Source organism: Atractosteus spatula, chromosome 26, assembly GCF_055471065.1.
Source record: "Atractosteus spatula isolate fAtrSpa1 chromosome 26, fAtrSpa1.hap1, whole genome shotgun sequence".
In the NCBI taxonomy this organism is placed as follows: domain Eukaryota; kingdom Metazoa; phylum Chordata; class Actinopteri; order Semionotiformes; family Lepisosteidae; genus Atractosteus; species Atractosteus spatula.
The window spans coordinates 2,217,707-2,240,921 of NC_142731.1; the positions used below are offsets into that span (position 1 = coordinate 2,217,707).

The following is a 23,215-nucleotide window of genomic DNA, read 5'->3' on the forward strand; positions in this document are numbered from 1 at the left end:
CTAAGCACTGATTCCCCCTCCTGCTTCATATAAGGATTTTACTTACTTTAGGCTACTCTGACTCCCTCCTGGCAGCCTCAGCTGGTCTAAAAAGAAACAAACAATAGTTAAATAAAAGAGAGAAATAGTTGAGCATTGCTGCCTCACAGCGCAGGGACCCTGGGTTCAGTTCTGGACCTGGGCTCCTGTCTGTGTGGAGTTTGAATGTTCTCGCTGCGTTCATGTGGGTTTCCTCTGGATGCTCTGGTGTTCTCCCACAATCCAAGGACATCCTGGTAGGTTACTTGGAAAATTGAAAACTGTCCCTGATGTGAGTGTGTGAGTGTTTGTGTGTCTGCCCTGTGATGTACTGAGGTCCTGTACAGGATGTACCCTGCCTTGAGGCCACTGCTTGCTGGGATAGGCTCCGGATCCCCACAACCCTGCACTGGATGAAATTATTAGAAAATGGATGGATGGATGGATGATCTCTCAATTACTTCATTCACAGTCTGCCTAATTGCTCACACTGGAATTATTCCACTTCTCCGGAACTGGTGATCTAATGGTTCCCTACGAAGCCTGCAGGACGGGGGCAGGGGTGGAGATCCCTGCTCTCTGCCCTCCCCCTGTGTACCAGCTCACCTCTGAGCTCCAGCCGGACGGTGGTCTGCTCGGTGCCAGCGCAGTTGGTGATGTGGCAGAGGTATCGGCCGGCGCTCTCAGAGTTGACATCCGTGACCGTGAACACATAGACCCCTTCGCCCATCCGCTGGAAGTGGAAGCACCCTCCCTCAGATACAGGCTCCCCATCTCGGTACCAGAGCACCGTGGGATCAGGGTCTCCTTTCACCTGTGTCCCAGACACACACGGGGTACAGAGGGTCGATGTTGACTTGACATTTAAAAAGCTTAGACAAGATCACTCACCAGTCCTCCTGGACTTTCCCATGTTCTGAAAACACCCTCTCCTCATCCAGGGCAGAACTAAAGGGAGCTCCTGGGGTTAATTTTAAAAACCTTCTGTGGTCTTGTGTCAAAGTGTATCATTCCTGATTTAAAAAAAAAATACACTGGCCAGTGCTTTCTCATTCATGCTGGAATCATAACGTGACTGTTTGTGTGCTATTCCCCTTTGATGATCAAAGACATCCTCTGCATCGTAAACCAGGCTTTCACAATGGTTACAAAGAAAAGAAAGAAAGGCTGTACTAGTGAAGACTCAACAACCATAATCTTATGTATAATTTGTATTTTTCTCTTATATCACTTTACCACAGTGGGAACTTTCAAGTTTTGTCTTTTTCCTCTTTTTTGGCTTTGAAGATTTTCAACAGCACAAACCTTTTAGAGCAATATGAAAATGTGTCCATATTTGACAGTTTAAAGAGAAATCGAAGGCAAATAATTAGAACCTTAAACAAACCGACCGGGGCACAGGAAACAAGGGAAACTGGAAGTTACAACTGCTTTTTGATGGATGCCCAAGCAACAGTGAGTAAATCCACACCTGGGCGCCCCCTTGTGTACACCAAAGGAACTGCACACTTTCATTCGAGGCTGCTGCTCTCACAGTCACAAGGCTGTCAGATGAGCAGAACAATGTGCCAAGGCCGAGACAGGCACAATCAGGCTGCTTTATAAAAGTATGCCCACTCGAACTTTGATTAATGTGATTTGAGCCCCGAGGAGCAGAAACAACAGGCTGGGAAAACCAACAACTGCAAATGTGTTTGGTTTAGTACTATAAATCCTGTTGGAGTCATGGAAGGTAAGAGAGACCAGAGCTACTCCTGTCACGGGTTAGGAGGGATCTGTGCACTCCTCACTGGCAGGACTCAAATCCCAGACCCAGACCAGTCAGTGCCATGCGCAAACCACAATGTTTAGACCAATGTATTTTTTAAATATTCTTAAGAGAAAGGTGCAGAAAGTAGACAAACACCCCCTCACACATTCCTACATACTAACAACTAAAAACCTTAATCATGTTTCTGCTATAATCCTTTTGACTTGACTGCCTAAGAGATATACAGTTTACAGACACGCCGACACACTTGGCTGCTGTTCTTCCTTCTATTTCTGCCACATGGTCCATTCTCCCTGGGCCAGATCTACCTCCTCCCCTTTACGCTATAGCTTTTTAAATGCTCACAACAGAAAAGGACAGCAATGACATGCGATTGAGAGTAACCAAATAATTTACTGACTGCCAGTTCATACAAAAGTTACTTTCAAACAGAGCTGGACTCCGATTCTGTATACTTTTGGTAGCCACTGTAAGTGTCAGAAGTAAGAAGAGGGGTCCTCTGTTCCTGAGCAGTACAGCCTAGTGATAAACATTAAATCACCCATCTCATAGAACAAATTAGATGTGATTAGTTCAACAGATGACTTCCTAAATCAAGGAAGGTCAGATATTGATGATGGCAATTGTTCTAAATGATGATTTAGATCAATTGAACATAAATCATAATATGTTTCAACCATCAAGGACCAGAATTCTTGTAACTAAAGGAAATTACTTGTTTAATTGATCAATTACTTTCAGCTGACTCTAATATAAAAAGAAACCAATATAAGATGACCTATGAGACTAACTGGATTACACGCATCAGGACCAGGGTTCGAGTCTAACAAGTTAGGAACACAGGCTTTGAGGGTGGCTGTGTGCCAGTATTTAACACCAAGTCATTCTATTTTTGTGAAGCCTAGCCTGTTCTGCAGCTCCCCTAGCTCTGCCTCTGCCTTGCTTTGATGGATACTATCACTGCCAGTATCCCAGGGGACACAGAAACAGACCCTTCACATGGAACCCAACTCTGGATGGGAACAGGTCCAGTATTAGATCTGGACTCTGCAACAGATCTGTGGGACCAATATATTCCTCCTAACACTCAGCAATTAAAAAAAAAGGACCCTGTGGGTCCAAGTAGGCTTATTTCCCCGAGTAGCAATAGGAAATCCACATAGAAAAGGCTACCAAAAAAGAAGCACAAGTCCTAATATCCGAAATCCAAAGGGCAGGCGATAGTCAATACCGGGAGGAGACAACACAGCGAGGCAAACAATCCAAAAGCGCAAAGGCAGAAACGTGCGAGAGCCAGGAAGTAAGGAATGGAACCAGCTATGGAAGAAAGGTATGCACACTAAGACGCTCCAGGGAGAATCCCAAATAGTGAGCGATGGGCAGGGGAAAGAGGAGGGTTAAAGTAGTGACGGGAGTGAAAGGCGATGGGAAGATGTTGCGGCGTGAGCGTGGGAATGTCACGGCGTTTGTGAGCGCGTGCGGAATGCGTGACAGCTGTAGCAATAGATACCTGTGACTCCTGGATGAAGAGCATCTTTTAGTAGGATAAATAAAAAATCAGTTATTGTGGTTCTGACAAGTAAGAATTTCTTATTTCAACCTCGGTAATTACTGAGAATGTAGAAAGAGACAGACAGAAGAATGGTCACTGTATAATTTGTACTGTATAAATCACTCATTTCGAAGTTGTGTCTTGGAACAATAAGAATACTTAACAAGCGACAAATCTTCCTTTAATAACCTTGTTGATAACCATTTTTTTCCAGATACAGAGTGTTGATACACGTACGCAGTTCCTGCAACTGTAATTCCACAACGAGCTAGAAACACGCATACTGCATACATTGTTTTTAGACGTTTGGTTATATTTTTGGCCATGACTCTAATGTTGCAATCTGAATTAAAACAGCTCTTTCTGAGCCTGTTTTCTCACATTTCCTAGCCTTGGGCAGAGAGGGAAGAGAGGCACAACAATTTCTTAATGTCCAGCACGGTCTCTGCTCACCTTCACATAGAACGTTGCTGTGTCTCCTTGGTGGACTGCCGAGTTTTGGGGTGGCAGCAGAAAGAAGGGAGCTTCAGACCGGCAGGCTGGTCTCTGACCCCTCCTGACCCCTGACATCGTCTAAGCCCTGGGACTTTGCTGGGAAGAGATGGGGAGCATGCAATTAGGCTCTGTCACTGGATAACTCGGGCCTCCCGACGTGAGCCTATCGAGTCTGCACACTGTACCTTAGTTAAATACACAGTAAACTGTAGTACAAGACCATAACAAACATGTTAATTGACGCAAGGACCGTGGTCATCAATCAGTAACAGGAGAATTGTAATCAATCAGTGTTGGGACAGCAGCCAATCACTCATCTGTCTGATTGCGAGATTGAACTCATCAGTACCGCTTATCTGACCAGGGAGAGACAGTGCAAATCTCTTAACAGCAAGTGAGAAGCAAATTTAAAACTATCAGCCACTGTTAAACATTAAAAACAACAGATTGAAAATAAATGAAATATTAATCAAATAAATAAAATCAAATCTATTGCATTGTGCAACACAATTTTTAATCTGTAAGGGGCGAGATGTTAAAAAATAATTTCCTTTATAACGCATTTAAAGAGCTGTCCTGTGCCCATGGTTTTTATCATTATTGGGCTGATGCCCTACGAGTGCAGCCCTCTAACCGAGCACTCCAGCTGAAAACCAGAGTACTGAGTGTAAGGCCTGGGTTTGGCTGTATTGGGAATAAAGTAAACCCTACTTTGAAGGACACAAGGACTCAGGACAGAAGAACAGAGACAGCAGAGACCAAAACAAAGGCAACCAGAACTATCCATTTGTAGACATACTGTACATGTTGACACTCTACTGTCTATCTGAAAGGTTTTTCACAGTAGTTTTTGGTTAAATGTATTTTTCACCAGGCAATGTGTTCATCTCGGCAATTATTTCAAACAGATCTTGTGAAATACATAGTTTAATATATACAGGGTACCAATCCTTGTCTGCCTGCTCCAGAAGGTGTTAAAGTATTTATAGATTTGCTATCTTAAAGAAATTAATATCTCTAATAGGGTATTGAAGTCTTTATGATAGTAAAATAATGTTGTAGTTGAAAATCATTAGAATATGACTACTTTATACAAAGTATATAAAGTGAAACCCACTAGAAGAAAATTTAGATTAGATATAAAATTAAAAATACAGCATTTCTTCACTCCTAAACCAGTTAGTGCTGAAAATTATGAGCCACGGTGAGCTGTTTGAAATCATTGCACTAGGCACCTTTGAGAACTTACCTGAGAAGGTTTCAATATTATTTATCTTTCAGGAATGTAAACTGATGCAAAAAACCCCAAAGACTTTTTCCTCTTGTTGATCTTTTATGTCATCATCAATAAAATCTTGCACAAAAGCATAGCTGAATTTGAAAAAATGACAGACCTGGTTCTCAATCCAACCTCTTTAGGCTGATTACAAAATTACAAAGTACGTCAGCTACTACCAGCTCATGTGATGTAGCTTTTTAACCATAGTATCCATTTTCCAAGTGAAGTGTTTAAAGAGAAAGCAACTAACTTACTGAAAAGCAAAAAAGACTGAAAAGATTCTCTTTTTTAGGAAAGGCAAATGAAGCGACCATTAGTGTCTTTTTAACATATATATTAAATGATAAACACCTATTTTGTGCAGTACTATGGATGATTTGAATGAAACATGTATGCTCTATGAAACCTATACCTTTATTTAAATACATGCCTTTATTTGGCAATTACATTTGACTAGATACCAGCGTGTCAAAGTCAGCTCTGACTTGAACTGTGGTGAGTCCAGCCCCAACTCACCACTATCAGCGATCAGCTTGTAGGAAAATGACTTTGGGCAAGATTGGATTGCAAATTGTTCCACAAAACATGTATTCTCTTTATTTAAATTATGTCCACCGTTTCTTCATGTTCTTTCTCACACTACTGATAGGGTACCGTGATGTTCTGCTGGACACTTTGTTGCTGCTTCTATTTAAATCAAAGGTCTGCAATCTTGCTCCTAGATTTGGGTAGAGCTACAACATCTGAATAGGGGAGAGAAGGTGTTAAGATAATAATGAGTTTATTAATCTCTGCTTATAACTTAGGCTGTGAACAACTGAGGTGTATGAAAGCCTACAGACACAAGACCCACATTGGGACCCCTGGTTCAGACTGTTAAGAACAAGTCAACGAGTATGGCTGAAACTTAGGTTCCTGGTCCTGGTCAGGAAAAGATGTGACCAAGAAGATCAGCAGCTATGGCTCCAGGCCTATGGAGAATAGTTAAACTGATCCACTTAATTGGACTAATTAAAGACATTGCCCCAGGCTTTAAAATACCAATGATTTCACACAGGGATTTACAGCTTCAGTTCTTGGGTGGGCTACAAAATCATTTTGTGGTTTTCATTTCTCTTCCTAGCTTCAATTTGTAATCATGTGATGCACTGTAACTAATTCTTTTAATAAAATCTCAAATTAGACTAGAATCATCTCGAAATGGCTAATGGGAGCTCATCCAATGAGTGCGGTGCACATTCACTTACAGAAAGCCAATTGTCAAATGCTCACATGTGTTTCAAAGAATTTAAAAAGCGGGCAAACAAGTAAGAGTGACACATTTGTGACAAAGCAGAAAACCTTTATTGCATCTCCTGTGTGAGCTTGAATAGGTTTTTGCACGCTTTTCTGTAAAAGAACTTTCCATAAAGAGCACAAACACCCAGATTCTGCAGGCCGGCCAACCAGAGTTTCTGACAATCACCTGTGCTGCACCTGCGCACAGACACACCCTGCTTTTTACCCAATAAAATGTATTAAAATTATGCCCCTTCTTTTATTCATCATATTTTCTCTGTCTTTTTTCCTTTTCTGTTGTGATCTGTGGTCATCATAAAATTGCATTGTCACAAATGTGGTATGTCCGTGTTGAATTTGATTAAAGTATAAATGAACATATTTGAAAGTACAAGAAACATATAGTCTGTAAGAGTATAACTCTTTAAATTCACACTTCATACAGCCTCACTGCTCCAGAACACCCTAGGAATAAATCTTTATAGCGGATTCCTATCTTGTAGTAACTGAATATTGAGACTGGATGGATGGATTTATAGTAATTGTTTTTCTTCAATAAACCGATATTTGTTAAACATTTACTGTGGTGTACAGAGAAAAGCACAAAAAGCAAAGTCTTCGAAATCATCAATAAGGCCAACACAATGAAAACGGACCTCTACAGTAAAACACAAAACAAAGATCACAAGTCGAAGCTGAGGGAGGGTGCATTTGAAACTGAAAAGAACCACAGCTATGTAATTGAAACTAACATCCTGGCATCAATCAAGAAATGGCAGGAACAACTTCCGACTTTTCAACAGTATATGACAGAGTCAATAACTGGCAATCAAATCATTGTCCGTGACTCAGACGTAAACACAAAGATTCAGCTACTGTACGCAAGTTCCTCTAACATACAAGCCTCTCATCACTCGACTTGATTCAGTGCAGGAGGAGAGCAAACCTCAGCAGATGCTGTTTGTCCAAAAGTCGAGCCAAGATTCCCTTGACGAATCCCACTCCTGTTGACTCCTGGCGTACAAAACGGGTTTGAATTTAGACCCGCCACATCCAAAGACATCCGGCCAGGCCCCAGCGGGGTTAGTGAGCTTATAGTTGGTTAGTGTGTTCTCACCTAGTCAAATACTGAAATTTGATCCCTTTGGCATATTGAGCATCTATGCACACTACATCAATCCATGATTCAAAGGATAGTGCTTCAACAGTTCTGCTGGGTGCATTGTTACAGACATCAATGACCTTTTGCAAAAAAACTACCTTTTGATTTCAAGCCTCATTACATAACCTTATGAACAAACCTCTAAAGAAGAGTGTTTGTAATCAACAGCTGACCTGCAGCTGATGAGTGGAATGGGTTCCTTCGTCTCTTGTTTGCTACCTGTTTGTTTTTTTTTGTTATTCTTTATTTTTTGTCAAAGGTCCCTGCTTTTTGTTACTCAATATTCAACATTAAATACAGAGGCACTGGGCCTGCAAAGCAGTGTACAACATTCTTCCTGCCAGCAGCTTCAGACGCCTTGTGAAACTGCCTTTAAAGTGGAATTTTCAAGTGACCTGAAAAAGAAGTAAAGTAAAGAAAGGAGCATCTTTCTCTTATTCTGTAGCCAAGGTGGGGACAGGAATAGAGTGACAGTGATGTAACAGTCAGGCTGGATTTACCAGTTTCATTGCTTTTGTCAAAGGCTGAATTTCCTTTCTTTTACAGTCTGCTATCCCTACATGGAGATTAAGGCTTTCATTTGGATAAAATTAACATTAAAGGAGCTGCCTGCCAATTCACAAACTGCACTGCGATATACAGGTCAATTAAGAAAATGTCACTATTCTTCATACTTTAACTGGCAATTTGTCACTAACATGATGTAAACATGGTGCACTTCATGGTACTGCCACTAAACAGCTTTGCTCTAAATCAGTGGTGGTGAAAAAAAGTCATACAAATTGCACTAAAGATACTAAACACTAAAGTCCAAAAACAAAGGTCACAACACAACTAAATCTGAAAAGTCTTTTTCAAAAACATTAAAAAATGACTTACAGCACTACTTTGTAGATTGGTACAAGGCAATACAAGGCAATACATTCTTTACGCAACTCAACAAGCCTGTTAGGTTAATTTAGGTAGAGATGTCTAAATATTATGACTGATTTATAAATGACGTCAAGTTAATTCATCCAAGCCGTTGATTAGATTTTCACTACATCGTCCGAAAGAAGAAAACACATTTTTTGTTTCACTTCACAAATCTTAGAAAAGCAATTCAAGGCTTTACTCAAGGCAAATAGAAATGGTCTCTTGATCCGATTCCTAAGGTCTCGGACTGCATCTTTTCAAATTACTCACCAAAAGATCAGAGAAGCTGAAACATTTAAGCAAATTCGACCTGCACATGATGATCGGATCTGTAACTTGTTGCGTCTTCTTACAAAACACACACTACGCGTCAGATTCTATTGCCCCCTGCCTCAGATGTTGAATTGACCTCAGTTCTGCAGGTGAAATTGATCTCATGAATGGACACAAACCGGACCGCAACGCAGGTCCACACAGAATCTCCCACGAGGCTGTACTCACATTGTGAAGACACGGGCAGAATTCACTGCTGAAGGTGGTTGATAACGATATTATTCTCCCAGCTGCAAGTACAAAACAACCCGCATCATACTCACAGTTTCGGCGAGAGCGGAGAGTGTCGTCTCAACCACACCTGTATCCACACAAAGGCACAGCCGCTGCAGTTCTAAGTGAATAAAATAATGTCATTAAAGAGGCCGGGCTCCGCAGTCATTCTTCAGAGCGGGCATCTGAACAATTCCTGGACAGACAAAAGCCAAACAATCCGAATAGTGTTCTCCAAACTTGTTTGGATTTTTGTACAATGGACTCTTATATTCCCGACATCTTCACGGATCTGAATGAATTTGTATCTGTGCCTGTGCCCGAGATGACAGGCCAGCTCAGCTCAGTTTACATACTCCCTATCTTTTTCTAGTTCAAAAGTTTTTTTTACTATTTATCTTTCTACTTTTTGTCACCTGAAGACCTCTTATCAGGCCGTTAAAGCCTTTGCCTTGTCGCTAATGTACATGAAGCTTACTCTGTATTAAAACAAAAGAAAGTCTGAAATTGTAAAGACTGGATTTGTGACGATTCTTCAACAAGATTGCTTAATACGACTACGAAGACCTACAGTATGTTAGATCACAACCCACAGTAAGTCAGTAAGTCTGAGTCCTGGACTGTTGTTAATAACAGTTTAGCACAGCCTCAGATGCAAATGTTTTCAAGATTGATGTTTTAAAGTGCTAAAGATAAACCTTAGTGCCAAAAATACATGCAAACCTCTACACTACATTCATTTTCTAAACGCTTCAGCCATTTCAGGGTGGAAGGGGAGACAGAGTCTATCCCAGGAAGCAACAGGCACAAGGCAGGGTACATGTGGAAATGAAGCTCTAATGTTATTTTAAATACATACCTACCATCACTAACGCCACAAGAAAGCACTAACCCAAAGCTGGCAAAAGGACTACCAGAAAAGCCTCCACAAATATGCCCATAACCATGGCTCCATGGTCTGTATACCTGCTGCTAGGGTTCGAGCTCAAGTTAAGTGTATGGAGGCCTGACTGCTACAGCGGCTACAGAAATCTCTGGTCCGTTCAGCAGACAAATGACTGACGTGACAACTGGATCACTTTCAACTGAGAGGAATGTCTTTATTAAAAGGAGACCAAACGGGATACTAAAGTGAAAGGGGCTCAGAGAGGTCAGTGGGAATCTGTCAGGAGCCCAGGGAGGGCAGGAGAGGAGTGTGGGGTGTCAAGAGGCTGGGTGTAGGAGGGGAAGAACTCCCCGCCCCTCTGCAAATCTCGGGGCTGCAGCAGGTTGCGGTACCCGGTCCAGCTCCAGGTGTAAGTGGAGAAGGTCTCGTGGAAGTTGGCCAGGCTCTCTGGGGAGAATCGGACCCCGAGCTTCCCCCAGTACTGCCAGGTGTCCCCATGTTTGCTCTGGACCAGGGTCTTCAGGTAAGAGTCTAGGCCTTCTTTTGTCTGCACACACAGACAGACCATCATAAGCCACACCAACACACAGAACACTTGTCTAAAGTATTGGTATTCCTGTCTTAAATTCCCCCCCCCAACCAGGGATGAATAAAGTATTCTGTATTTAATTGAATAAAAAAAGCTGCAAAATACATTTAGACAAATCCTGCAAGATTTTTGAATTTATTCTGCAGGATATTTGCAGGAGTCATGCGGGATGTTTACGGAGGCTCAGCGTTAAGGTTCTAAAGACATGAAAAAAAGGGTTTTAAGTCTGCAAACATTAAACATTCTGGCCCATCAGACATTTGGATGGCTTGACAGCTAAGCATGTCAAGCACCTGCAGAAGACAAGTTATGTTAGTTCTTTTTTTAGTGAGGTCACCCAGCTTTATTTAACAGCAGGTTTATGGTCCAGAAATACCTCACTGAGAAGACCCCTGCAGGAACTATTTAGCACCCTCTGTGTGGTGAGGTAGTTTGAGTCCTCTCATTCAGGACTCTTTAGCTTTCATGTTTGGGTGTCTGAACGTAGAACACTTAAAAGGCTATGTTTCTTTCTCAGCACCTTCAGATTTAAAAGTGAAATGCTGGCTATCTTTTATAACATCCATGTGTACACGTGAAGACTGAAAACTGAGTTTTTGCTCCTCCCTTTGAAAACAGAACATCACGTGCCTATGTTGTCGATTTTTTTTCCATTTGAAATACTTTAATTTGTGCTTGCACTTTCCAAATTAAAATAGCCAACAGAATGTTCAATGATTGAGATGGGATCTGGGACAATATAAAATTGAGCGTACCCCCAGCACACAGTCAATACATTTTCAACTTGCCTATAAAGTGTATGCACCACTGTGCTGGTTTAAGAAAAAAAACTGCTCACAGTTGGTCTTCAGGGACACTGTCTTTTTGCTAGTGAGTCAAACTATTGCAAAAAAAAAATACTTGCAAAGCTGGGTGGAGACTGAAACACAAATGAACTGCACCTGGTTGCATTCATTTTCAGGATTTGTTCTTATGGAGACAAGCGTTGCTATACAGCACAGTGCCTGTATTCAGTCAATTACTTTTTTCAACAAGTACTGTACAGCCTCATCCCTCTCTTTTTGTCTTTCATCTGAACCCATTTTTTTCTACCCTATGTATTTGTTACAATGTGTTTATGTTTTGTTTACAAAAACTGAAAACAAAAATTTGGTTAAATAAAAGCTAGTGGTCAATCTGTGCGGCACAGTGGTCAGCATTGCTGCCTCGCAGCACTGGGGCCCTGGGTTCAATTCCAAACCTAGGGCGAACCTGTGTGGAAGTTTCCTCCCAGAGTCCAAAGACATATTGGTTAATTGGCCTCTGGGTAAATTGGCCCTGGTGAGAGTGTGTGTCTGTCTGTGTGTGCCCTGCAATGGACTGGCGTCCCATCCTGGGTGCATCCTGCTGTGCTCCCATTGTTTGCCAGGATATGCCCAGACTCCCTTGTGACACAGAATGGGAAGGGGTGGTTAGAAAATGGATGGATGGGTAGTGGTCAATCAGTTCATTGCCGTGAGCATCTTACTAGCAGGGCCAAGATGTGACTGTGCTCCTTCTGACAAAAATGCTCTGCCAGGTCACCCTCCATTTTTCACATGAGCTCCAAAGCGCCTACAGTTGAGTGTAGGAGGGATGCAGCTCTCTCTGTAACAGCACATAAAACTGCAGTTTATGTGCATTACTTCAGAGGTCACAGGGGTCATACCAAGGACACCCCGATCCCTTGTGTCAGGGCCAACCTTGGTAATGCATGACTGATTTTGAGCTTCCACTAACAGAATCCCAGTCATGACTTACTAATGACGTCCCCATACTTGAACATCCTGTCTGGGCTGAACCTCTGTGTTGTACCTTTTGTCGTACGTCATAAATCATGCTGAAGTCCATGTTGGCTCTTTCTTCAGCTGAGAGTTTGACTTTGATCTTCACTGGGGTGATCATCTGCTTGGTCTCCACCCCAGGGTGCTTACCTGTGACCTGGAGAAAAGGTAGTGCTAGGATATTACAAAGTCCTGAGACACTATATTTCCAGTAATAGTCTATCAATTGCTCTGTCATATTAGGGAATACTCCTAATAGCAGGTCAATCCAGTGTCAATTATATTTGCAATGAATAGCACAATCAACAGCATTTGACACATCTGTGCATGAAGTGCAGGAAACAGTCTGGTAGTTATTCAGGCTGTCTGAACTCAAGTATTAACCAGATCACCAATAGCTTTCCCACAGGACACTGAGAAAAAAGCCTGGTCTGCTGGGTCATGGGACAGACCACATGCTTTGGAGAGGAAGGGTCACTCCAGTGAAACATATTATTCTCTAATATTTCGGTAGAGAAGCATGTCAACTTTAAAATTTTAAATTAAATATGTTAATGATTGCAAAGGTCTGAGATACCTAAATTTCAGTGGCAGAGCCAGCAGCCTTTCAGGCAGAATATACCATATAAGCTTGATTTGCCAAATCTGAATTGATACCTAGAATATACTATAAATACCTGCATCCAGTTGCTTACTCAGAGTCTATTTGATAGGGTAGTGTAACTGGTAGGGTAATATAAATGTGTCTGTCACTATCCAAGTATCTTCAATCAATCATACTTCATACAGTAGAATCATAGAAAACCAATCATAGAAAACACAGGGGTGATTAATTCCCCAGCCCGATTCTACACCAGGGGTGTGTGTCAGTCTAAGCAATGCTGCCCTCTGTCATTCATACTGTGCACAGCACTTACTGCTGTACATTCATTAGGAAACGGCTAAAGGGACTTTGGTTCATCATATTTATAATTGAAGACAACATTTTACTAAAAGCCTATGATACGCTGTCTGCTACAGAGCAGCTCAGAATAAATTTGAGACTTTATTTGGAATTGTCAAGCGAGATGTTACATCTTGGCTCACAGTAACAGTCTCATTCGGGGCTGCAGCAGAGCAGATAGGCACCAGTGCCCTGCCGGCCCATTGACACACTTGTCTGTTACAGGCTTCACGTTCTATAGCCATGAAAGAGACCTGTCCCTTTGGTAATATCACCCTGAGTCTGCACATGCCTGGAAAGTCTCAGGGGTCAGTGTTTTGATCTGAGTTGTCCCAAGCCACCCCATCCCACTGGTGGAGCTGAGCCAAGTGTTCACTGCTACCTGGGGGATCAGTGCCAGTGAAATAATCCTGTCTTGAACTTGTCATGTCTGGATCACAAAGCTCAACCTGCACTCAGAGCCAAGGCTCTGTGGTTGAGACACTCGGGACAGTCTTTAAAGAACAGGTGAAAGGAGATTCGCTTTCAGTATAGCTTGAGGGTTTGTTTTTTTTTTGGAAAAGAGACCTCTCAGAATTTTCAGACCATTACATTATAATATGACCTCTGAATAATACCACACTACTAAATTAAAAACTCACTCTTCTTACTGTACCCTCATGAGTCATGCTTTCCATGTGTAGCAGTATTTCTACTGACATCACTGATGCATTGCTCATTGTGGTTCCACAGATCCACTTGGAGGTCTATGTGGAAACACTCCCATTGCACCATGAACAATAATGGGTAAAAATGGCCTCATAAGTCACACAGTAGCAGATTACTGTATGCAGAAATGTAATCTCAGGTCCTTTATCATTGATTATCAAATACTTTATAGTTATTTTCACCTATGGGGTAAATGCATAAATGGGTGTACTTTAATATATTAAGAATTAAATTATTCATAGCTAATTTATACAATGCGATGTTCAGTATGATTATTGTTGAGGACTCTGAATTGCAACAAAACATTAATGTCACTGTCACCGTCTTTCTCGGGTCTTCAACAGGTAATAGATTAAAGAGACCTACAGTGTAAAACCTGGTCAAGGGGTGATCTTGCAGAATTTAATTTCCCTTTTTGCACAGCCCTGTCCTCATCCTCACCCTCAGGTACCACCTGGTAACCCCGTTCTAGTTATTTCATTTACCTCCTGCTTGGTGCAGACATTACTAACTGGATCAATGTGTACTATTACTGGTACATCTCAGTTATTTTGTTAATAAATCGAGCCATGATCTGATTTTCCCAGTATATTAAAGAGGAGGATTTTCAAGGCTTTTTCTACCTTTCTGAAATGATCTGCAAAAATCTGATACTGGAAATGTAGAAACTGTGCAGGAGTGAAATATGTGTATATATTTATATGTCAGGGATCCTAGAGGTGTGCTTTCTCATTACCTACTGCTTAAAGCTTAAAAAACATGTCACTGATCTTATCCAAATAACTATGTCGATTGCACAGTTAAGATCTGGGTTGTAATGAAAAGGGGGGAACTCTACCATTGTGGTGGATTTATTTATTAATAACTTTGTAGAGCAGTAGGTGGCGGAGTTTTTGGCAAATCGAATCAGCTGTGACAGGGCACACTGTGCTCCAGAAGGTGCCGTTCTATTGATGAGAAGTTGAACCAAAGTCCTGACTGCTTGGTTATTAAGGATTCCATGGCAGTGATCAGAAGAGTACAGGTCTTAACCTTAGTGTCCTGGTTTAAATCCACTTCAGATCTGTTAAATCTAGGTGACGTGATTTCTCACTTTCACACTTTATCTGTTGTGCAATGGTGCTGCTGATGTAGAACAGCTGTCCTACATCACCCCATCACTGACATGGGTGCTGCACCTCATTGTATTGTTCATTGGATGAAGTAGGTTGTCTCCTATGTGTGAAATATTATGAAACCCTTGGATAAAGAGTGTTATACAAGTGCAGGTAATTATTATTACCAGGAGTTACTCATACTTGCCTATAGATTTATATGTCAGTCAAGGTTTTATGGAAGCCTGCAATGCACTTCACACCTTCACACACTCATCTGAAAACGGGGCCCAAAACTTTGCTCTGTACCAAAATGAGCCTTGAAAATCCCTGTGTACCTGTTTTCCAGTAATCAAGGGCTGGTCCTCACCATGAGTTTGCATTGTTGGGTTGTCAGCTGCCTGCTTTGAGCCGGAAACTTGAAGGGTTTGCGTTTGGAGAATCCAGAGAGCCTTGGCTTTGGAACACATGACTCCTTGTTGAGACTGGGCATCTTGGAATAGGGGCTGTCTGTCTTGTCTGGCAGAGAGAGTAGAGGACAGGCTTTAGAGTCACAGGCCTGTCAATTCCATTAAACCACAGCAACGCAGCTACCTAATTCTACAAGCACAGAAAAGATATCTACACAAAGAAAACACAAACAGAAACTTTCTATAGAGAGCATTTGCAATACTGAAAAACAATGGCTTGAAGTCTCTTGAGTGGCTCAAACAGGATGCAGATATTGCTGGTTCAAGCCTGGATCATGGCATCAGCTGATCAGCTGATTCTTTACAGCACTGGTGCCTAAAGAGTTGGAAGAAGTTATTAAATTGGCAGAATTAAGCCGCTAATGACTTGATTTAGAACATCAATATCTGAGCTGGAATGAAAAGCTACAAACACAAGCCCTCCAAAACCAACAGTGGAGACGTCTGGGCAGCAGCATTTGTGGAAAAAATTCCAGTCCATATTAATTCCAAATACATTCCATAAGTAGGAGGAATAAAAAGAAAATGAAAGAGTGAGGTTGTCTTTGTGGGCCAAAGCCCTCACTTAGTACTGTTAAATGCCATTCATACTGAGTAAATGAAAGACAGTAGTTTTAATCACAAGGGAGTAACATCCATATTTTCATTTCCTCGACACATGAAGTTGCTGCTGCTTTCTGTAACAGCTTTGAGGCTGGTAATAAAGAGCCTGCTATACAACATGCTGCAATGCTGAGGCGGGACTTTCTTCATTCAGCGTTTATTCAGTATGAACAGCTGCTCTATACATTCACATTCAAGCTGCAGTATGAAGTGGTATTAAAGCTCTGCATTTATTACCAGGTGGTTTAGAATCCCTGTTATTATGCACCTGGGAAATTATTATGATTAATAATTAGGAATGATAATAACAGGGTTAAGGTCCCATTTTTAACGGTTATTATTTCTTGTAAAATGAATGGGGATTAAGCACCACAGTGGCACAGCAGTTAGCATTGCTGCCTCACAGTGCTTGGGTTTCATTCCGGACTTGGGGTGCTACATGCGTGGAATTTGTGCTCTCAGTGTTTGTGTGATTTTCCTCTGTATGCTACGGTTTCCTCCCACAGTCCAAAGACATTCTGGTAGGTTAATGGGCTTTTGGGAAGACTGTCCTTGGTGTGAGTGTTGGTGTCTGTGTGTGTGCCCTGCGATGGACTGGTGTCCTGTGCCCTTTGCTTGCCAGGACAGACCCTGAATTTGATGTAGCAGACAATTATAGTCGTCCAAGAGGACATGGAAAATGCAGGACTATATTTATTCTACAAATATTTACTGGAAAAAGAAAAACAATACCGGAACACTGGAGACACGCTGGTACACTGCAGACATGTGAAGGTGCTTTAACTCACCCAGTGGCACTAAATATTTCAGGAGCTGCTTTCCGGACAATCCCAGCAGGCAGGCTCCTTTGGTATAGTACCCAATAAGATGGTTGCCGTCATGCTTAGTCACCTTGCGCCTGAGTCTCCTTGAGTACTTCTTGTGATAGTACCTGCAGGACAGAAAGCAGCCTTGCAAGTCCATGCTAGCAACTAGCACAGCAATTCCAGGACTACAGAATTGTGAAGTGACTAGTGAGTAGCATGACAATAATGCCAGCAAAATACTGTACAGTTTTATAGCTTATCAGATTTTTTTCAGAAAGTTCTTTTTGTTGATATATTTTATACCAAATTAACCACTTTACAGGTAACTTCTTGGTAAATATTCATGCTGCAGTGTCACGTGCGATTGACTGAATGTCCAATAATAGATTAGTCAGTAAATGTCAGAAAGGGAAAGCCGTAGAATGGCCAGGAGGGCAAAAAAGACCCTATGCGTAGTTGCAAAACGGGAGTTAGCCCGGGCTCAGCAGGTCAGATGAAGTCAGGTAGAAACCTATGCCCTCAGGCCGGGGAGGAGACAACCTGGTGGTAGGCGGGTCTCAAGACATCCAAACCCTCAATGCTGAGCAAGGAGAAAAGGGTGACCCGGAAATATATAGCCCCACACAAAGACACACTGGAAGGACAAGCAAAACACAGGGAAACTAGGAACAGGACAGAGTAGGAGCACACCTCCTACTCTTATGTTATGTTATGTTTTTGGTGTTTTCTTAATGTCCTTGTATTGGAGCATAAATGCAAATAAACATTTAATTACACTTGTTCATAGGACAATAAACTGAACTGTACTGAATTGGATGCTTTTGCTATAAAGGCCATAATGCCAGATTTGCATATGCTAAAGATTGAAACACTGTGTAATAATGTCAGAAACAAAAAAAATGTAAGAGATACAACCAATAGTCTCACCTCACGATCTCTCCTGTGTGCTTGTAGGGAAGGGTACCTACTCCCAGCATCTTGGTGAGCGTTCTGAAGAACACGGTGTCAGCCACATCCTCAGCATGGCTGCTGGCATGAGCCTCCGCTGGACAAGCATACAGACAACACAAGACAACAGCACCATCAGTCCTGCTCAGGACAGCTGCTTAAATTGAAATTGTCGCTGATAGTACTTACTCCCTCCATACTTGTATCGATTTAATCACTCGTAGATTGTTCAAGTCTACAGTTCCCCCCAAATTAAAAATGTCTACGCTGGAGTCTAACACCCACAGAAAGAGCTTGGAGAATGAACTTCAAGGAAAAGAAACTGTCTCATCCATGTTCTGTGCTGTGGGTTTATTTAGTTGTTTGCACTTCCTAACCACGTAGGAGGATGATTTTAACTATTGCATTCCAGAAGTAACTTAAGCTTCTCTCACTTCTGGCCTCTGAGTAAATTGGCCCTGGTGGGAGTGTCTGTGTTTGTGTGTCTGTCTGCACTGCGATGGATTGGTGTCCTGTCCAAGGTGTAACCCCTGCCTTGTGCCCATTGCTTGCTGGGACAGGATCTGGCTCCCCTGCGACCCTGAATTGGAAGAAGTGGTTGAAAATGGACCGATGGACCATTTGCAATGAAAACCATGAAGAATGTGGGTCCCCAGGACCAGCAGTGCTCTAGTCTGGGTGTGCTGACATTTACCTTTCATACACTTGGAAAACCTCCTGTCATTCGTCATGGCTGTCAGAAAGTCTTGGAAGCCCACCTCTCCATCCCCTGCACTCAATGAAAGCATTGCTGTTATACGCACTGTTCCCTTTCACAGCAGCCGATTTAAATGGGAACCTATATGGACTTTGGAACAAAAAGTCCCGGAAGGCCACCTTCTACATTTTGCAAACAACGTCATCTAATTGCCTGTTTTATAGTTTAAAGGTTTAAGGCATTAAGGAACAGTTTAAGGCATTTTCAAGCATGTGTGCATTTTCTTGTGATTACAAAGAGCTGTGCATGGTGCAAAAGTAGTTTGCACCAGTGTAAGAATCCTTTCTTTCATTGCACTGGGCAATGAAGGCTTTGATATGCAAGTACAGGAAGGGAGTCCAGGTCAGCTCCAACAGTTTTATTGATTTACCATTCCTGTAACATCTGTATCGATCAAGTCCTGTTTTACTGAATTTCTGCTATCAGGTTTTCAGGTTAACATTTATGGTTAAATCCACTAAGACTGAGATCTTACCATCATAATCTGCCCTCTTCAATGCCAAGTCCATCACATCATTGCTGATGTTAATGCCCACAGCACTCAGAGTGGACCTCAGACCAGATCCGTCGATGTAGCCGTCCTCGTTCTTTGTGAACAGCTCAAACACCTCCTGGAAGGCTGTGGACACACCCAGAGGAGAGGAACAGCTGTTGCTGACCATAGATAAGCATTATGGATGGTAAATTGACATGCACACCAGCAAGAGCTCTTCACTGACAATCACAACTAGTCATAGGAGCCTAACATCCATGGAAAAAGCTAACAAAATGAACGTCTATAAAAATGGTCTCCTTCTAATAATTTAATAATATTCTAATATTCCCATACAGTCAGCAAATGCAATCAGTAACGATAGGTTATCAGTATTCACAATGAAAGATTTCCACATTAACCTAATACAAATGAAAAATTAATTTGAGTTAAAAGCAAAGTAAAAGTAAGATTCAAACTGTATAGAGCCGGGTCCACAAACAAATGCATAAGCAGTGTGCCACCATCAGAGCTCAGCACTACAGCCGTTCACATCAATATTGATTTGTATATAGATGTATTACTGATGCTCTGAACTAACACCTGCAGAGTACTGTGAAAACAATTACACCAGGGGGGCCCGTATCAGATCAGACTGTGACATTCCAATGGCCTGCTGAATACTGAGGCTTTTATAAGCCACACATGGAAATCAAGATGCAAAAGAGCTACACGTCCCAACTATTGATGTTTCACTGAGTACAAGCTTTAAAAAAAATTGTATCATCTAAAAACCATGATACCCTATGGACTGTTGACTGATTTAAGCTATGGAAGCCCGTTTCCGCCAGAGAGTAAAACCAAAACGCGCTATGGTATCTCGCAATTGCGACTGTATATCTCAGAATTCCGAGTTTATATCTCGCAATTGCGACATATCTCACAATTGTGACTTAAAAACTCAGAATTACGACTTAATATTTATTATACCCAAAGACCTGGGTTCGAGCCCATGCAGTTAGGCATGAACTAGGGTGGGAGCACCGAGGGCACAAGCCCTAGAACCCGAATCCGTTACAATAACAAAAGGACAGACAATGAAACTGGGGCTATTTCGAAGTCGCAAATGTGAGATAAAAAGTCACAATTGTGAAATATAAAGTCGCAATTCTGAGATTTTAATTTGTACTTCTGAGGTTTTAAGTTGCAATTCTGAGATATACAGTAAAGTCGCAATTCTGAGATATAAAGTCGCAATTCTGAGATATAAAGTCGCAATTGCGAGATATAAAGTTGTAATTCTGAGATTTTTAAGTTGCAATTGTGAGATATAAAGTCGTAATTACGAGAAATAAAGTAAATAAGTAGTCCGTGATCATATGCCTGCAGGCACAGGGCCGGGCTGCCTTAACTCACCTTGGATTTGTGGCTCAGTGAGCGACTCTTCCTTCCCTACAGCTGCCCAGTCTTCTGTGACAAAACGGGACATCTCCCTAAGGACATCATACTGATTAGACTACCCTCACCACAGGCTAGCCTGTTCTAATTGAAACACCAGACTTTAGCAGAATGAAACGACACTGCTGTAGTAGGACGGGGAATGACAGTAGTGCAAGCTTCCTGTATGGTGCTTCACCTGTGATCTTCACTAGTGTGTGACACGTACATCTTTCCTCACCTCTCTTCCCACTCTGATCGGATCTTGAAAGGCATTTCAGAAAGTGCTTTATCTGACACAGTCAAGGCAAAGAACCAGATAACTGAAGCCATCATCAACTGAGACTCGGCCCCAAAAACACACCATGCAGCATGCAATACATAAAAGAGATCCTACATGCAATATTACTGCTCAGATCATTACAGCATTGCCCTCTATGAATCTCTCTTACTCACTTTGCATGCATTTCTTCCTCTTTATCCTCTGGATTTGTTGCCGATGACGTCTGGATGGTAGGAGCTTCTCCAAGAACTTGGGGCTCCGGGCGCTGCTCCTGGCCAGGTTTGGCAGCCTTCTTTTTCTGCGAGACCTCTTCAGGTTTGGGCATGACACACTGCCGGGGTTTAGCAGCTGTTGTTCTTTCCAGGATCTCTTCAGGCATTGATTTGGCTCTCTCCTGGGGCTCGTGTGCCATGCTCTCCGAGTCCTCTTCAAGCCTGGGCTTTGCACTCTGCTGGGGTTTGGGTGCCTTCTTGCTCTCTGAGATGTCTTCAGGACAGGGCTTGGCTCTGTCCTGGGGTCTGGGTGCTTCTGTCTCTACTATCACTGTTCTCACGGGTGCAGTGGGTTTTTCTGTGCATGGCTGCACTGGCTTGTTGGGACTGGTTTTATCTGTGCTCTTCCTTATTGCCTTGCTTCCCATGGCCTTGGGGGCTTTACCAGCAGTATCTACTTCCTTTTTCTCATCTCTCTTCCCCTTTGCAGACACAGTCTTCTTCGTGATCAGCTGAACAGCAGGCTTCTTATCATCTCTGTCACCCTGTTGCTTGCTGCCTGGATGCTCCAGAGGACTGTCTTGAGTGGTTTCTGCTGCGTGTGTAGCCTCTGCTGTGCAGACTGACTCACCCCTCTCCTGACTCTCATCTTCTTCAGCGTAACTTACAATGAGAGAGCCGGGTTCAGCACTAGTTGTGGCTTCTGGACAGCTGCTCTGTTGTTCTCCTTTAATTTTGTGGACTTTTCTGTCAAAGCCCAAGGCCATTTTGAAAGACCAGGTGCCCAACTTCAGGGTTGTCACCCAGCTGTCCTGTAAGGATTTAAATGATAAGGTGGACCAGTAAGATCTGTTTGAGAATGGTGTCTTTTGTTTCAATTGTCTAACTACAACATACTGTATGTATAGCTCCTAACAGGGTTGAAAGAAAAGCAGAAATTCACTTCTGGTCTAAACGAACACACATGGATTTAAGGAACTAAGGGTTTAAGGTGCAAAAGTTTGTATCTAACAAGAGACGAATTCTAGGAGTGGAAAAGAAAACTTAAAACATGTGTGCCTTCCACTTGCTTAAAAATTAAATAGATTTTGTGTGTGTGGTGGGGGGGGCAGCAAAGTTGTTTTCTGTAGCTTATGGATTTGAGGCACTGGGTCACAGTTATAATTCACCCCAGTGGAGACGGAGGATGATGCTCTTATAAATGGCACTGATGGCCAAAGAGGAGAGAGAACGATTGCAGCACTGCCCGGATGGCTGGTCACCACTGCACTCGAGCCCTCTGTAAATGTTTACCTTTTTCCCACTGGTCTGCTCCTCGCTGTCCTCCTTGTTCCCTTTGTCCATGTCCAGTTTCTGCTCTGACTGTCTATCCAGCCTCACTCGCTCTCTGGGCTCACTGGGACTTTCTGTCTGGCTGTCTAGCGTCTCGAGGGCCAGAGGCTCCTCTTTCATGAATGGCTTCTGCATTGCTTTCTGCACCATGCGCCTTAACTCTTCAGTCAGAGCTGGGAGAGGCAGGTCAGGCAAAGGGGAAGGTGGCTGCAAGTTCACTCTCCAGAACAAAAAGCACTGAAGCACACTGAACACTGAGGATCAGACCGAGACGATCTGGACAGAGAGAGAGAACAGAAAGAGTTGTTATTGAAAGAGCAGCTTGCATGATCTCCTTTCATTTCATTTCTTGATTGCAGGTATTACAGTGTTCCTCAGCTCTGGCCTTCAGGAAGATCTTGCTGTGGATTTCTGCTTTGTCACTCACCAAATACCATTGGAGACATTGTCCAGACATACAGGATCTATGTAACTCTTTTCTCAGTTCTAAAAATGTTACCATCTAATAATCCTGTAAACAGTGCTGTCCAGGACCACAGTCCAGGAACACAGAGCTGTTCATTTATTGTTGGTTGTGACTTTTGCTTGACTGTAATTACAGACTAGAACGTACTTTGAAAAGAAAATCTTGTTGGTACCAAATGCAAGGAGGCAGGACAGGGAAGCAAAACTATGTGGCGCACTGCTCTGACGCCTATTGGCAATAGCCTGATGCACAGTCTTGTACAGGTTCACTTCCAGCAGCTCATTCAGCTGCCTACACACGATGAACCAGTCAAATGTTTAAAAATTCCCACAAAGTTTATGATTTTGAATTACGAAACAATGGCTGCATAGGAATATGTGTATTTGAAGAA

The 23,215-nt window shown here is 42.4% G+C and overlaps 2 protein-coding genes across 2 annotated transcripts in view; both read right to left on the minus strand.

The window, feature by feature from the left end:
• LOC148814585 (myosin light chain kinase, smooth muscle-like) overlaps positions 1-8,985 on the minus strand; it is a 25,186-nt gene extending 16,201 nt beyond the window's left edge. The window contains exons 1-4 of the mRNA XM_088905946.1: positions 8,972-8,985; positions 3,795-3,932; positions 625-832; positions 47-86 (exon numbers count right to left, since the gene is read on the minus strand). Of these exons, the coding sequence (XP_088762072.1) occupies positions 47-86; positions 625-832; positions 3,795-3,911 (365 nt within the window). The 5' untranslated portion in view covers positions 3,912-3,932; positions 8,972-8,985. The remainder of the gene's footprint in view (positions 1-46; positions 87-624; positions 833-3,794; positions 3,933-8,971) is intronic.
• LOC148814586 (uncharacterized) lies at positions 6,671-22,370 on the minus strand. The gene is made up of 10 exons (XM_088906172.1): positions 22,320-22,370; positions 20,988-21,838; positions 20,511-20,587; positions 19,098-19,241; positions 18,560-18,634; positions 17,845-17,962; positions 16,900-17,042; positions 15,409-15,557; positions 12,325-12,450; positions 6,671-10,449 (listed from the first exon to the last, which is right to left on the minus strand). The coding sequence occupies exons 1-10, from the start codon at positions 22,368-22,370 to the stop codon at positions 10,168-10,170; spliced, it is 2,016 nt and encodes a 671-aa protein (XP_088762298.1). The 3' UTR covers positions 6,671-10,167.
• Between the last annotated feature and the right edge of the window lie 845 nt (positions 22,371-23,215).